Source organism: Cervus canadensis, chromosome 3 (assembly GCF_019320065.1).
Source record: "Cervus canadensis isolate Bull #8, Minnesota chromosome 3, ASM1932006v1, whole genome shotgun sequence".
In the NCBI taxonomy this organism is placed as follows: Eukaryota; Metazoa; Chordata; class Mammalia; order Artiodactyla; family Cervidae; genus Cervus; species Cervus canadensis.
The window spans coordinates 60336414-60352774 of NC_057388.1; the positions used below are offsets into that span (position 1 = coordinate 60336414).

Below are 16361 nucleotides of genomic sequence, written 5' to 3' on the forward strand. Positions count from 1 at the left end.
ATGCTAATGGTCGGGGGCAGTGATGATACAGGGAGGTGCGGGCGTCTCTCTGGGGTGATGGGTGGGCAGTGAGGAGGGGAAGCTCGTGAGTAGAGTACTCTTTGTGTGTAAGTGGAAGATAAGCTATAGGACAGTAATGGAGGGGAGTCATTGGGTTGTAAGGAGGATTTGCGGGGTTTTCAGATTTTTTTTTTTTTTTTTTTGAAAGAGAAGAATTGAGGTATATTTATCTCGGGCATGGACAGATAGGGAGATGTTACTGACAGTGGAGAGAGAGGGATGTTAAGATGATGTTCTGAAAATGGGAGAGTAGTCCAGCCTGGTTGCAGTGCTTGGGCCTTGGACAGGAGAAAGTTTTTGAGGTTAGAGAGAAATGAAATCCTGAAAGCTGGAATTTAATTCCATTACCTTGTTATTATTATATTTTCAGTCAAGAGGGGTAGGAATAGTACTAACAATGCCTGCCATATTGCCCCATGGAATGGAAGGAGCAGTAATTTATAGACAGAAAAGAGCTGCTGGTAGAACTAGGGGCTGACCTGGGGATGGGATTCAGAAATTTGTATTGGCCCTCATCTGCAGTGGTATGTCACTTGCCTCATCATTTTCAGTCACTTGGGAGAGACAGGTGGTTGGGTGGATCAATGATTGTGGTTTTGCAGGGCTTATAGGAAGAGAAATCAAGGGCTCAAGAAAGTTCAGTATAATGGTGAGACGTTAAAGTAATACATCATAACACGTAAACATACCCTGCACTTGTGTGACCCTGAGTGTGAGCGCCTCCATAAACTGTGCTCCCTAGGTGCCTTACCTCACCATACTTAGTGACTTAGCATGTAGTCAGAGAGAGAAAGTAATGGCAGAGAGGAGGTGATCAAGATAAGAAAAAGTAATGGAAGTCTTACACATAAGAATGAAAGAGCTAGAGGAGGGCGTTTGTGGTGTGAGAATGGATATCTGAGGTTTAGGATTTCAGAGTTGGAGTAGCTGTAAGTTATAACGAGGTCCACAGGGTGGCCATTGGTTTGCTGCAGTCCAGTGGGCATGAAGGTCATTGGCTCTGAAAAAGGAAAAGGTCTGGGAATCTGGAGTTTTGTGAGTCACCCGCTTTGAACCCAAGTTTGTGTGCCTGATGCACAGTGAGGCCAAACAAACTGAAACACTGGAGTTTGGAGCAAAGAAAGATTTACTTGCTGAAGACACACCAACCCAAAAGATGGATTAATAGATTGATAGATTCATCTCAAATCCATCCTGGGGGCTGGTGGGCTGGGGTGCAAGGTTTTTAAAGGCAACAGAGGTATGGGTTCTTTGTGATTTTCTGATAACACCTCAATTGCAGTCTTCTGGATTCCTGTGACTGGATGTTTCATTGGTGACTGTGATTGATCTGTGTGTTCCTGCAAAGCAAACTAGTAAGTCATGGTCTGCTGCTGCTGCTAAGTCACTAAGTCGTGTCTATTCAGTCTCGACCCCATAGATGGCAGCCCACCAGGCTCTGCCGTCCCTGGGATTCTCCAGGCAAGAACACTGGAGTGGGTTTCCATTTCCTTCTCCAAGTGATGGTCTAGTGATCCCTTAACTTCTTTCTAGGACTGAGCAAAAGCAGTTGTTGAAGCATTTTATTCTGTACTTACAGCCTTCATGATGGTTTAGGAGCCTCAATTCTTTTTTTTATCTTTAAAAATATCTTTATTTATTTTTATTAGTTGGAGGCTAATTACTTTACAATATTGTAGTGGTTTTGGGGGAGCCTCAATTCTTAATTGACCCTCCAGGTGTCATCAATTTTAAGTCTGTTGGAGCCAGCTGGTTGAAGCCAGAAAGGGCATTATCTCAGATGTTTGGGGTCATAAATCAAGGGATTAGTTTAAACTAACAATCATGGAAAAGGCTATGTTGGTCTTGCTTTTCCTGTGTTACTGCCTTCCCTTGCTTCCTTAGTTAGTAACTGAGTGTGCTCTTTGAAACTCAGGGAAGATCTAGGAGATGAAAACCTTTTTCTACAAACAATAAATGGCTGACACAGAAAGGCTTTTGACCCTGGGAGGGCCCTGCTGTGTCCTGCTTCCTTTAGCTTCTCTCATATTGTAGTCATTTAGAGGTTCTTCTGTCCTCACTGAATGTGGCAGTGACCAGCAAGGTGAGAGATGGAAACATCACAAGATGCTTATATTCATAACTTGATGCTTTTCTTAAACGGAGTCCCCAGGTTTTATAATCTTAAGTACCCAGAAAGCTTGGATCTGCCACCTGCTAGTGTTCATGTCTCAGCCCTGAAGTGCATGGAGAGTGGGAGCATTAAGAACCTTCTCATGAGGGCAGCTCAGAACAGGAGTGTCCTTAAGAGACAACAAGCTTCAAATAGGTGGGGGTATAGTGGCTTGTGCTTAGCTAAACAGGGCTTCCAGGTTGCATAGTTGAGAGAGTTGGTAGGTAGGTCAGTAGGGAGAAGTTTCTAGAACTTGAAATGAAAGTTCCCAGAAGTGCCAGCTAACTGGGAACTTTGAATTGGAGGCAATGCTGGAAGATGTCAAGAATGAAACATAGAGTGGTACTACCTGGTCCATAGATGCCGACTAGACTATTGATGTAAGGATGTTTTTGTGCCAACTGAGGCATTTTCTGTTAGGTGGGATGTCTGAGGTTAGATGGTGGTTGCTATTTTTGCAGTAATGTCCAGCTAGTGAACTGTGTGTTCTCTGCTCAAGATTCCAAATGGGTGTTATTATTATCATCTCTATTTTAAGATGAGGACACCTGAGATTCAGGGAGCGTAAGTAATCTGTCCACATGTGTTAAGTTGCAGTTCTACTAGCTGGAAGGGGAGTAGGATGAGGTCTTTCTTTGGATTTCCAGACCCAGTGCCTTTTCTAGTGTTTGTGTGGTCAGTGTCACTCTCATTTTGAGTCTTCATCTCTTATTAAAGCAAAGTGATTTCTACTTTCCTCTCAATTGACATGTTGATTTCAGATAGAAATTTTAAACACAAATGTAATGATGGTCTTGCTTTCTAAACCTAAAGAGCCTCACTAGTGAGCCTTCATTCATTCATTCCATTCACAAAATTTGAGTCCCTATAATGGTACCAGCACAATTCTAGCCCTAAGGAAACAGGGAAGGAAAACAGAATTATAATTGCTAAGAAGCGTTCATTCTTGTCGTATTTGCAGTGAGATGCCATTCATAACTATCATATTAGGGAAAGTGAGTCTGAAAACACCAAGGGTTAAAGAGGAAGTGGAGTGACAGTTACTCATGAGTATAAATAGGTAAAAATCACTCTGGAGGGCAAGTTGACATATCTGAAAAAGCTGAAAATGTGTCATGAAGTCATGAAGCAGCAATTCTGCCTCTTAAAATATCCTTGGGAAAAACCTTGCATATACACACAAGCAATTATTTATTAAAAACATTTGTTATTGTAGCATTACTTATAATATAAAAAAAAGAAAGCCACTTAATTGTCCATAAAACAAAAGAATGGATAAATAAATTGTAGTATAGATAAATACTACACAGAAATTAAATAACTAGAATCACATCTATCTCCATGAATAAACCTTAAATACAAGGTTCTAATTTATAATTTCCCGTATAAATATCTTTTAGAGTTATAGCTTTTCTTGCTATTGAAAAATGATTTAAATTACATTTTTTAACTATGTTGGTGGGATATAGGAATACTATTGATATTTACATACTGATTTTATATTCCAGCAACTTTACTGAACTCTCTTTAGTTTTGATTTTTTGTGGATTTGACTAGATGTTCTATGTGAACACTCAAATGAGCTATTACAAATAATGAATTTTGTTTCTTCCTTTTCAATGAATATCTTATTTATCTTATGTTAATTGCTAAAACCTTCAGCACAATATTCAATTAAAAGATAATAGCATTGTCTTGTACTTAATTTCTTTTTTGTTAATTAAGCTTTTTTTGTGTGTGTGGTGCGAGGGCTTCTCATTAGTGACTTCTCTTGTTGCCCAGCACAGGCTGTAGGCACACAAGCTCAGGAGTCGTGCTCCGAGGCATGTGGAATCTTCCCAGGCTGGAGATCGAACCCCTATCCCCTGCACTGGCAGGTAGATTCTGTGCCACCAGGGAATTCCTGTATTTAATTTCTAATGATACACTATAAAGGATTATTTTAGGTTATTTTTGAGACATCCTTTAGCAAATTAGTAGAATCTCTTATTCCAATTGGCTGAGTTTTAAAATATTGAATGAATGTTGAACTTTAGCAAATGGTTTCCTGCATCTTTGAAATAATCATATTTTTCCCTCTTCATCTTGCTAATAAAGCAGATTCTTTAATGAATTTTTCTCTTGTTAAACAATCCTTGTATCCCTAGGGTGCACCCAACTTGGTCTTTTATTTTTCTTTTATTTTTGGCTGTGCTGCACAGCTTGTGAGATCTTAGTTCCCTGACCAGGGATTGAACCCAGGCCCCCAGCAATGGAAGCAAGGAGTCCTCATTACTGGACTGTCAGGGAATTTTGATATATTTTAATATGCATTGTAGGATTCCATTAGCTGGTATTTTATTTGGAATTTTGGAAACTAAGACTATAAGTGGAATTGTTTTATAATTTTTTTTCATTTATTAGTTAGAGGCTAATTACTAATTTTTAATTCTCATATTGTCTTTTCTTGGTTTCAAGATATCCTAGCCTCATACTGTAACATAAGCTAGATAACTTGCCATCTTTTTCTGTTCTCTAGAGCACTTTGCATAAGACAAGGATTATCTATTTATTCCTTGAAAGTCTAGAACTTCCCTGTAAGAGTACATTGTGGGGAAAAAAAAAAAGAGTACATTGTGTATTTTGTTTTGTAAGTAGACTTGGCTACTGATGCATTTTATCTAATGTTTATAAGTCTGTATTTTAATTTCTTGATTTTGTTTCAACGACTTGGAATTTTTCTAGGAATTTGTCCTTTTTGTCTGAGTTTCCCAATTTGTAGCTATAAAACTTTTCATGATTTTTAATTTTTTAAAAGTGGTTGTGATATCTATAAGTATTATTTTGATACTTAATGTTCTTTGTCCTCTATATTTTTTCCTGATCAATGTGCTCGAAACTATATCCATTTCATTAGTCTTATCAAAGAACAAACTGTTTTGTTGTTGTTCCTCTCCTTTATTTCCAGTGTAGTAATTACTATTCTTTTGTTTGTATTTTTAAAGGTCTTTGGATTTCCTCTCGTTTACTTTTCTAGCTTGTGAGTTGGACATTTAGCTAATTAATTAAATTTTTATTTCTTATATACATGTTTAAAGTTATACATTTCCTTCTAAATACCTCTTTGATTGCATTTTACAAGTTGTTATGAAGAATTCTCATAGTAATTCTCATAGTAATTTCTAAGTATTTTCTAATTTCCATTCTTTGCTCCTTTTTCTAATTGTAATATGCTTCTTTTCATGATCCTTTGAATTATTAAGAACAAAGTTTTTCAATTTACAAACATCAGATTATTTTGGCTAACATTTTATTATTGATTTCTAATTATAGTGCATTTTGTTCAAAGTTGCCAATAATTTGGCATTAGATTGGATTTGTTTATGTAGCCTTGTTAAGTATTCAAATTTTGTAAATGGTTGAGTAAATTTGAAAAAAAGTTTTATCCACTAATTATTAGATGTTCTTTATTTATAAATATCCTTTTAATTCAAATTTTTTGTTTAAATTTTCTGTTGTTGTTTAGTCACTAAGCCATGTTTGACTTTTTTGCAATCCCATGGACTGTAGTCTGGCAGGCTCCTTAATTTTTGGTCTACATGTATGTACATACATGCATACATGTGTATGCATATGCTTACATCTGTTTTCTGGTTCTGTTTGCTGAGAGGGCCTAAAGCAATATCTTTGGGAACAAGGACACCTGGCCCTCAGATCTTGGTTTCTAAATGCCATTCTCCACTAGGAGGAATCAGAACTTGAAGAAATGATTGATTTTAGGACAGGCAAATACAGAGAATCACAATTTACTGGTGAAGCCCAAAAGAAACAACCTCTGTGGGAACTAGCACTGAGTGGGGAAACCTGAACTTTCATTGACAAATTGCTGGAAGTTCAGTGGAGACAAGTCTCCAGGGAGACCAAGTCATTGATAGGGCCCCCACATTTCCATGAGTTTTACCTCCTGGAGCTCTGCAGTTTTCTCATGGTGCATAAGTGTATAAGTGTTAGTCGCTCAGTCGTGTCCAACTCTTTCCATGGACTGTAGCCTGCCAAGCTCCTCTGTCCATGGGATTCTCCAGGCAAGAATACTGAGTGTGTTGCCATTTCCTACACCAGGGAATCTTTCTGACCCAAAACGTATGAAGTTCACAATCAGCAATATAAGCTCACTAAAAGACAGAGGTAATTGTAGGAATACAGAATACTTGCCTTGCCCCATACCATACCACTACATTGCTGAAGGCCTGTTTACGTAAGTTCTTCAGCCAGTATCCGTGATGTACTTATTATAGGGAAGCAAGATACGGTTGACCCTTGAACAACATGGAGTTTAGGGGCACTGACTCTTCTCTTAAGCCCATATAACAGTATCGTGGGCCCTCCCTATCTGCAGTGCTGCATCTGCAGATTCAACCAACTGTGGATTGTACACTGTCCCTCTCACAGATGGCCTGGTATCTTCCTCCCCCAAATCCAAGGTTTTTAAATAGGTTAAAATTAACATTACAAATATTTTAGATTATCTTAATATCTTAAATAATTATAACATCAGAAATGGTTAAGCAAAAATTCAACTTTAGAAAATGTGTAGTTATATCTTTATTTTCCCAGGTAATCATTTCTGCTTTCTTTTCTAGAGTCATGCCAATGTTTAAAATATAGTCTTAAGGATTCTGTTTCATGGCATTTGGTACTTAATTGAAATAAAATGCCTTATTTAACTCAAAAGGTATGCTTGAAACAATGTCATGTGCCTAGTTTTAGATATAGATCCCATGGGAGTTACTTTACACTGCAAAAAAAAAAATTAGTATAAAAGCTAGAAAATACTGATGTATGATCTCCCTAAAATGGGCACTCAAACTAGCTAGCTATGATTGTTCTGCTTCTCAGCTAAGAAGTGAAATTGTAAAGAAGGCAAGGTAGTGTTGAGGTTTATAGTGACAAACACCTTACAGTTGTTCTACCACAGTAGCAAGGAGTCAGCCTCCTCTGACATCAGCAGCCTCTTCTTCCTAATGGTTATAGATTTCTCTAAGGATTTTTTTTTTTTTTATGACTCCAAACAGGCTTTTATTTTCCTATTGTATGGTCAACAAACAGCTATTAGACCAATTTTTTCCAAGCATGACAATAAATATTTTTTCTCTATTTAAAAACACTTAAGCTCTTAAATCTTTTGTTTAGAAGGAGAAGCTGAATCTTTAGAAAAACCACTGGTTTAGGCTATTATGTTTATGAATTGAAGGTCCATTCTCTAAGGATTTTTAAGGGGACTACAACTTTGAGGAGGGAAGGAGCAGCAAACAAGTACAAATATTTGAGAATAAATGTTCAACCTGTTGTTTTTCCAGTTAAGATAAAACACTGAAAAGATTCGTCTGGAAACTTTAGAAACTTCAATCCAGCCTGCCATCCCACAGTGTTTTAAATGTTATAAAGTAATGCTGTAAATATTAACTAAGTAACAGATTGCTACTTGTCTGACCCAAATAGGCTTTTGCTAGACCTTGGAAAAACTAAGTCTTCACAGCTATAGTTGGCTGAATTACAGTTCTAGAAAGTGAGATGTATGTGAATGTCTGCTGAGTTGGGGTATGGAGTATTATCCTGGGAAAGCTTTTACTTTCTTGGGGAAAAAAAGAAAAAGATGGCTGAAGCCGTTCCTTTCCCTATCTTCCTGCCTCTGACAACTAACTATGTAAAGACTAAAACTGTTGCAGCCATCTTGGAATTATGAGAGAAATGTTAAAAGACTCAGAGACATTTGGGCTCTGTTTTTCTAGAGCTGTTGCATCAAGGATAACCAACTACCTGCAGATTTATGTGACTAAAGAGACCCTTCTTTAAGCCACTGCAGTAGAATTGTCTTATTCGCAGCCATCTGCATTTCTAACTGTACAGCTATTAAAATGATACCTTTTAGTAGTCTTTTATCCTCACAATTAGCTACTTTTCCTATAGTTACTGATATTACCATCTAGTCACCCTAACAGGAAAACTCAGTCATCCTTCACTTCTTATTTCCCCTCATCCTCTTAGATGTCTTACATATTATATCTAGCTAGTTTTAAGTCCAGCTCTGTTTCACTGTCCTCACATTAGTTCGGACTCTCTCCACCTCCTGTCTGGATTATTTTTACAGCCTCCTAACTAGTAACCCCAGATTCAGTCCAATATGCACCATGCTTCAGAATTATTTTTCTAAAATCTTATCAATATATTCTCTTCCTTGGGACTTCCCTTCTGGTCCAGTGGTGAAGACTCGTTGCTACCAATGCGGGGTTGGGGTGGGGGGATTCCATCCCTGGTCGGGAACTAGGATCCCACATGCCAGCACGGTGAGGCCAAAATAAATAAAAAGATACTCGTCTTTAAAAAGTTTTAAATGATTCTGTCTTCTAGAGGAGGAAACACAAACTCTTTTTTTGTTTCTTCCTTCTTGGTTAGACTTTGCATCTCCAGGATCCAGCCTGCAGAGTAGGAACACAACCATCTGTTAAATGATTTGAATCTTAAGTATGAAAAACAGACATTTAATCAGACTAAGCAGAGTGAGAGCATACTGGACAGTCAATAAAAGATATTGAATTAGTTTCTAGATTCTGCCATAATTCCAGACATACATATCTTGGTGTGTATTCAGTTGATTTAATCTGGCCTAAAGCAGCTCTTCAGTTACATGTGTGTATTTAGTTTATAATTGGTCACGTACATTCTCCAGATTGGGCTTGTGCCAAGAATGGAAGTTATGAAGGTGGGTGAAGTCTATGTGGGCATTTCTGACAGTTTTGTGATCTATGAATAACTTCTATCAAACTAGAGTGTAGATCTGTGGCTTTCTGCCTGCTAGCAAACCGTACCAAGTTAACCACACCAGAGTGGGCCACAGCCTACGGCTGTTACAAAGGCCTCGCTTTGTGAAGCTGAAGGCTCTCCTTTGGAAGGTACTGGGGGGAGCTGGAAGCCGAGGCACTGCAGCACAAACTAGCTGAAGAGCCTCCCCTCCACACGCCAACGGCTCACTCCCCAGAACTGCAAGCTCTTTCAGGCGCTGTTCTGAGTTTTCCCCTGGCTTTGAGACCAGGACATGAAGTCTCTCTCGATGAGTACTGGAAAACCGAACGTGCTCTGATAAGTGGAGAGCGTGTTTTGGAGAGAAGGGGCCGAGGAGACAAGGCCCACTCACCCAGCGTCTCCCTTTCTTCCCTGGTCTGGTGTTGTCTAGTCCACCGTGTTCCCACTCCCGGACTCGGCCTGCAAATTTCTGTATCTCGAGAGGGGGAAAAAATCGTCTACGGCATAAAACTTGGTGTTTAGCTGTCCGCATTTCCCAGCATTGAGTTTCTCCGGACTCTCTTTTCACCAGGTTAGGCCTGAAGCCTTCCCTCATCCGCACCCCTGGCGCCCCACACCCGCGCGCTTCGGCGGGCGACCCCTCCGCCGCGCACGCGCCCTCCGCGGACTCTCCGCTGACCTTCCCAGGGAAACCCCTTCAAAAGCGTTTCCCCGTCACCTCGCGCCTTCCCCGCCCTTCTTGCTCTTTCCGCTTCCTCCACGCGCCTGCGCGGACCCAATTGTTTTGGCTTTCCGGTGGGATCTAGCAAAGGAAAAGGGCGGGGGAAGCGAGGGTAAGGGCGGGAGGGGTTAGGGGGGTGGTCCCAAGAACCCGGGAAACTGCAAAACTGACGTTTGTGCTGTTAGGCGCGCGCGCGCGGCGGGAAAAGAAACCTGGCGAAGGCTGGCCCACGGTCCGCTGTCCGCGCGTCCCTGGGCCTCGAAAGGGGCCCGCCAAGAGCGCGAGAGCGCGCCGCAGGGGCGGGGTGGGAGCGGCAAGCCGGGCGTCTCGCGGCCCCGGGGCTGACGAGGCGGCGAGGGCGGGCGGCGCGGCTCCCGGGGGAGGAGTCTGGCGGTGGTCGGGCCCTGAGGAGCGTGCGGCGGCGCCCAGAGAGGACGCAGTTTTCCGCTCAGGAGTGAGCGGCCGAGGGAGGGCGCGAGGGGAAACCGGAAGGAAGGGGAGGTGGCGGCGCCAGCCTTCCTCTAAGGGAGGCGGAGGCGAGACCCCGGCCCTAGCCGCCGCGGGAGGGCCACGCCCCCGCCGCCGCGCTCCTGGGGCCCAGCGTCTTCGGGGCCGCCGGCCGCACTGGATCCCAACCCTCAGGACTGAGGGACTCGGGTGAGCAGGAGTCGCCAGCCCCGGGTGGGAGACCCGGGGGCGACCTGTGGAGAACTAGGGAAGGAGGGCCGCGGCTGGAGGGGGTTCGGCCCTTTGTGGCTCGGTGGGCAGGGGGCGGCTGCGGCGGCATCTTTCAAACCGGAGACGTTTCCGCCGCGGGCGGGGGATGGGCGCGGGCGGCCGGCGCCTCTGTCCACACCCGGCGGCGGCCCCGCTGCGGCCCGGCGTCCGGCCGGTGCTTGGGGCAGGGGCGGCTGAGCGAGTCGCTCGCGGGGGCGTTTCCGGCCGCGGGTCTCCCGGGCGGCGCCCTGGCCCCGGCTGGAGCCCGCGTTGCCAGAATCAAGCTGTTTCCCTTAACTATTCGCGACGTGTTCGCGAGACGGTGGACAGTAGGAGGGCAAGCCCTGCGTTTTTTCCTTGTCCGGTACTTCTGAAGTAACCAAGAGATGTCTAGATTATCAGAGGTCCCATTGTGGGTCTACTGATGATTTTAAAAAGAAAGCAGAAGCTGCTCTTTGAAACGGAAAATTGTGTACGTATTTACTTTAGACTGAAATCTCTTAAGTTATTTGAACTCGACCACCTTTCCCTGTGAATTAAGAAGCTGTGGAGTAGAATATCCCGATGTGGAGCGGTTGTTTTGAGTTAACGGCTCTTTTATCCCCCCTGGTTATTAATCAAAGCTCTGTTTCTACTACCTCAAAGGGAGAATAATATACCACCCACAAATCTCTAGAGTTGTCCGATGCCACGGATGACCCCCTTAAAATGAAAATGGAAAAAGAATCGAAAGTGTAAAATTACCCATGAAAGGGTATGTTTGTGTGAAATATCTAGCTAAAGTATCAGCGTTGTAAAAACGTAGGGTACAGGACGTCACGTGTTGTTGATAACATGAATCTACGTCTGGCTCACTTAGCATTCAGGCATTTAGAAACAACCCTATCAGCAGTGTACTCTGACTACAGTTATTTTTTATCTTTTTCTATTGAGATCACTAATCAACAAAGTGGAATTAACAGTGGTTCTCTATCTTAAAGTAAGGTGGGTTGGTTGGTTGGTTTTTGCTTCCCGCTGTTGTGAATTTTTGCCTGAGTTTGAATCGTTTGAACTTCAAATCTCGAAATTGTGAGTGGCTTACTTTAGTTAACCTTCGGTTAGGATTTTTTTCCTGACTTTTTTTTTTTTAAAGAAAGACTTTTTCTGACCGAAAGTAAATTGAAAAGTCTAACCAGTCAATTGTTTTCCAGCCTTGATGATGTGGAATTTTGCTAATGTTAAGTTTACTTCTTTACTTTGATCTTTTGTTGCTTCTTGAAGCCCCTTTGGATTGGGCCCTGAAATTCTCAAGAGGTTGTTGTCCTCAGTAAACAGTACCAGGGCTATGGCATTCCTGTTGAGCTTGGTTTATAGTTCATGCTTTTCTACATGGTTCTTTTTTCTCTACGGACAGCTCTTTGTAGGAAGAGTTTTAAGTGCTATAACTCTTCTCTCCTTTTTGCTCTCCTAAGCATTACCATAGAATCTGCTAGCTTTGGTTATTCACATGGCCCTTGAGGAGGTGGTTGGGAATAGAGGTGTCAGTACTTTAGTCCACACTCCTCCACAGATTTTCTTTCTCCTAGTTAATGGAAATAATTAGCTACTTCATAACATCCAAACATTGAACACTGTGTTTAAAGTGAATGGTCAATTTATAGAAATTTGAATGCAGTCTTAAAAGGCAAAAGATTCTTTGGTTTTTCCCAAAGATTTTACTCATTTACTTAGAAAAGAGTTGTTTTTCTTCTTGCTCAAATTTCTAAGAGTAGGAAAAAGGATTGGTCCTGATGTCATAAAAACTATGAATGAAGATGCCAAAGTCCTTCATTATATCTTAGTCTTAATCATTTTCAGTTTTGTAGAGTTTGAGTAGAGCAGGTTATGTTCAAATTACTTGAGGGTATTAGAAATGATAGGTTGTTTTCAAGTAACTTTTTAAATATGTGAAGTTTACTCCCTGTTCACTTGCCAGGATTTTTCAGCACCTAGAGTCTTCTGTGTGGGAAGGAGGGATTATAGTAGGAGACTTGGAGAAAATGTAATCATTTAATGAGAGATACTTTTTCAGTTCTCCCCCCCCTTTTTTTTCCTCAGCTCCACTCCCTCCCATACTTCTGACAAGTGGTAACATGTAAATAGGTTCCATGGTTGGCAGGGGATTCTAAGTATTCCTCAGTTTACCTTTCTTTTTATTTTTTTAAGAAACTGAGAAACTTAAGTAGCCATAATTGTTGTTAAGTGATTGTGCCCTTAATGACCTCATGAATATATTTAATATCTTGGAAATAGTTTTGTTACTGTGATTGAAAAAAATCACTGATTTGGTGAAAAGTGAAATTATTGAAAAAGTTAAGATCAGTTTTGTTTTGGTCTATATTCAGCTTTCTTAAGTCTGTGCAGAGTTGAGAGGAAAAAAGAAAAGTGATAACCAAAATAAAAGGGTATACTATAGTCATAATTATTTTATCACAAATGGTGTTTCCTTTATTGTTTAACTTTTTAAAAGTGAGATAACTTACTGATCATAATGTAGAACAGAAGCCTATTCTTGTGACCTGAATTTACTTAGGATACTGAGCATAATTAACTTGATGGAGTCAGGTGGTCTTTTCACTCTCCTTGGAAAAGGGGTCAAGAAGGGAGTACACCTAGGTTCTGAGCTTGATTGGAGTAGAGGAAGCTGTACTGAAATTTCTCAAACTCATACATTCTTTAAAAGTCAGGGTGTTTGTTTTTTAATTGATGTTTGTCACAATTCCAGAAAATTCTGTGTAGTGGTTGACAATCAATCTGAAGATGAAGTGGTTTTCCAAACATTCCCAACTGTCAGGGTTGTTTTGATAACTTGAAAGCAAACTATTTCTGGCACCAATATATTGTCCTCCCTGAAGGAGAAACCTATCTTTTTACTGAAATGAAGAAAGGCTTGTTCTATGACTGGTGCCTTTCTGGCTATCACTTAGTCTTTTTTGCACAGGCATCAGCCTTCTCAAGGTTAGTCTTTGTTGTACTAGTATGTTTCATGATTTGTACCATCAAAAATACTCCCTAAAATCTTTGAATAAATTTCTCTTATCTAAAATGCTATTCACCCAAGGCAAAAAGAGAACTGTGTTTGAGTGTTGAAACCTTGTAATTGGGACTCTTAGACCTGTGTAGGTATGAAGGTTCAGAGGTGGGAAGGTACTACAAAAAGCTTGACCAGTAAGTGAGTGTGTTAAGAAAAATAGTTACAAATTATTTTTTTTTGCACAGAGTAGTAGTTCTGTGTGTCAGGCACGGCTCCAAATGAGCTCATTTAATCCTTAATCCGTTGAGAAGAATTCTGTTTTTATCCTGCATTTTACAGATGAGCATACTACAGCACAAAAAGGAAATAACTTAAAAAGTCACACAACTAGTAAGTTGCAGAGTTGGGAATTCAACCCAAGTAATTTGGCTCCACAGTCCATGCTCTAATTTTTTGGCAATACTTGACATTAGAATAGCCTTGGATTTTTTCTAACAAGTTTAGATCTTCTATATTGACATTTGTAACACTGGTAGTTAGAGTATCACCTAAGTTAATAATATACAACTTGAAAGTGCTTCATACAGGTGATGACCTTTAGTCCACTGCTCTTCCTCTTTATCACTGTTTCATCATTACTATGTAGTTTTTGTGCAGCTGTCCTTTGCAGCCTCCTCCTTTATTTCACCTGGAAAAGAAAATGGCAGCCCACTCCAGTATTATTGCCTGGGAAATCCCATGGACAAGAGCCTGGCAGGCTACAATCTATAGGGTCTCAAAAGAGGAGGACACAATTTAGCGACTGAACAACAATGACACTATCTTTTTATCCTTCCTCATTTCACATGTACAGCTGGGTTAATTGCTGATCAGTCTGATTGTCACATTCAGTAGTTATTCAGTCCTTTATTCTTTTCTTTATCCTCCAGATCTTATCTGTATAACATTGGAAAAACTTCTTTTGTATCTGTTTATGTTCCTATTATCTATTCTGTGGAAGGGTACTATAAATGACACACTTGTGGGAATGAAAGCTAGACTTCAAAGTGAAGTTAGATACATTTGCTTCCCCTACAAAATTTATAGTCACATTGATCAAGGGAGGAAAACAAGTATTGAAACAACTTTCTGTAAGAGGTATTTCAGATTTTTTTTTTTTTTTATTTCAGATTTTTAAGTAGAATTGTGTGTATTGCTGTGGATTGTTGACTGATTTAATCCTGATGACCATTTAATAACAGAATGCTCTGAAACTATCTTGTGTGGCAAAATTCACTCAGTAGAACCTTGGAGACTTGCATAGCCTAGAAAAAATGTTAGAATCCAAGTTTTTGCTTTTTTCACAGTTGCAATTAACTTATAAAGTTCCTACTCTTATAGGAAGCTCTGAGATTAAAACATAAGTTGGTCTTTGTTCTCTACTTATTTGCAGAAAGTTGGTGAAAAGTAGAAGAAAGGATATCATTCTGTATAAAGCATTCTAACCTTATTCATTGCTGTTATCCACTGGTATCAATTAGATCAATCAAAAATACTGAATTTAGCCAAGAACTTAGAAAAAGAAATAAGAATATGCATACCTTATATGCCAGAGTACATTTTACTTTGTTAGATTCTGAATGTCATTATACTGTGTGTGTGACTCCCATTTAATGCTTTTTCTAGTTGGCTTTTCTCACTGTGAAATATGTCCTGACAACTACCTTTAAATTATAGGACCTTTCTATTAATCTTAAGGTACCTGATACCAGGAAATGCGGCAACTAATAGTGGTTTCCTAGTCTTTGGCCGTCAGTTCATCTGCTGAATCCACGTGTTCATTGAATGTCTTTACACAGAATTGTTTTGTACACATCTTCTGTTTTTCAAATATATGTAAATAAGTTGTACCTACTAAGTCCCTTCAGTCGTGTCCAACTCTTTGCTACCTTTGGTACAATAGCTTGCCAGACTCCTCTGTCCCTGGGATTCTCCAGGCAAGAATACTGAAGTGGGTTGTCATTTCCTTCTCCAGAAATGATGAGTTGATTTTTTTAAAAAAGAAAGAAATTCAAGTGTTTTTGACTCTAAAATAGTGTGGTTTTTTTTTCTCATTGTGGGTTTCTTTCAGCAGATTATCTTTAGAAAAGTCCTTTTTTTCTAACCCAAATAAAGGATACTCACACTGGATTTTTTTTAAGTGTTTCAAAAGTTGACTGAGCCTGTAGTAAGTAGGGAAAGTGGTTGTGTGACTAGGTAAGAGATGTTAGAATATTTGAGTTGAAAGGTGGAATATAGACAGGTTAGATTAAGAATTATATTTAATTCAACTTTCAAGCATTTAAGGTTTGTGCTTTTTCCTTGTTTTTATGTCTTGAAGGGGAAACATTCTTCTGGGAAAAATATCTTGAGTTGTGCATTTTTGTTACCACCTTTTAAAAAGATTCTTAATATTTGATCAAGAAGCAACCTAAAACAGAGATTGGTACATTTAGCCTGTAGTCTGTTTCTGTAAAGAACATTTTGTTGAAACAATCATGTCCGTTCGTTTATATGTTGACTTTTGCTGTTTTCAGACTGCAGCAGACTTAGCATTTGAGACAAAAACTATGCTTACAAATCCTAAAATATTTTGTCTTTATGATGAGAAAAGAAAGTAGTATACCTTTTGAAAGTTTTTGAGTTTCTTAATTAATAGTCATTGCATATGTTAACAAAATTAAGGAGGTTTAAATAAGCCTTCAGTAAATGTTTCTTTCCTCTGCAGTGTGAACCGCTGTTAGCGGTGGGACGAATGCCAGCTGCCGCCTCTGCTCATTTCACTTGTGCTACAGTTGTCCTTATGATAAAGAATAAGGTTTCTTGTACTGCTTCCCTATCAAAAGTTTAGAAGTGAAAGATCATGACAGCTAGATTTTATTCTTTTGCCTGCCTCTAGATTTGAATTTGTCTAGAATAAA

The 16361-nt window shown here is 40.0% G+C and overlaps 1 protein-coding gene across 1 annotated transcript in view; it reads left to right on the plus strand.

Annotated features, from left to right (window-relative positions):
* The window catches only part of LOC122437808 (translation initiation factor IF-2-like), a 19109-nt gene continuing 2748 nt past the window's right edge, over positions 1 to 16361 (plus strand). Inside the window, exons 1-3 of the mRNA XM_043462334.1 lie at positions 1 to 35; positions 9564 to 9773; positions 9861 to 10370. Of these exons, the coding sequence (XP_043318269.1) occupies positions 1 to 35; positions 9564 to 9773; positions 9861 to 10370 (755 nt within the window). The remainder of the gene's footprint in view (positions 36 to 9563; positions 9774 to 9860; positions 10371 to 16361) is intronic.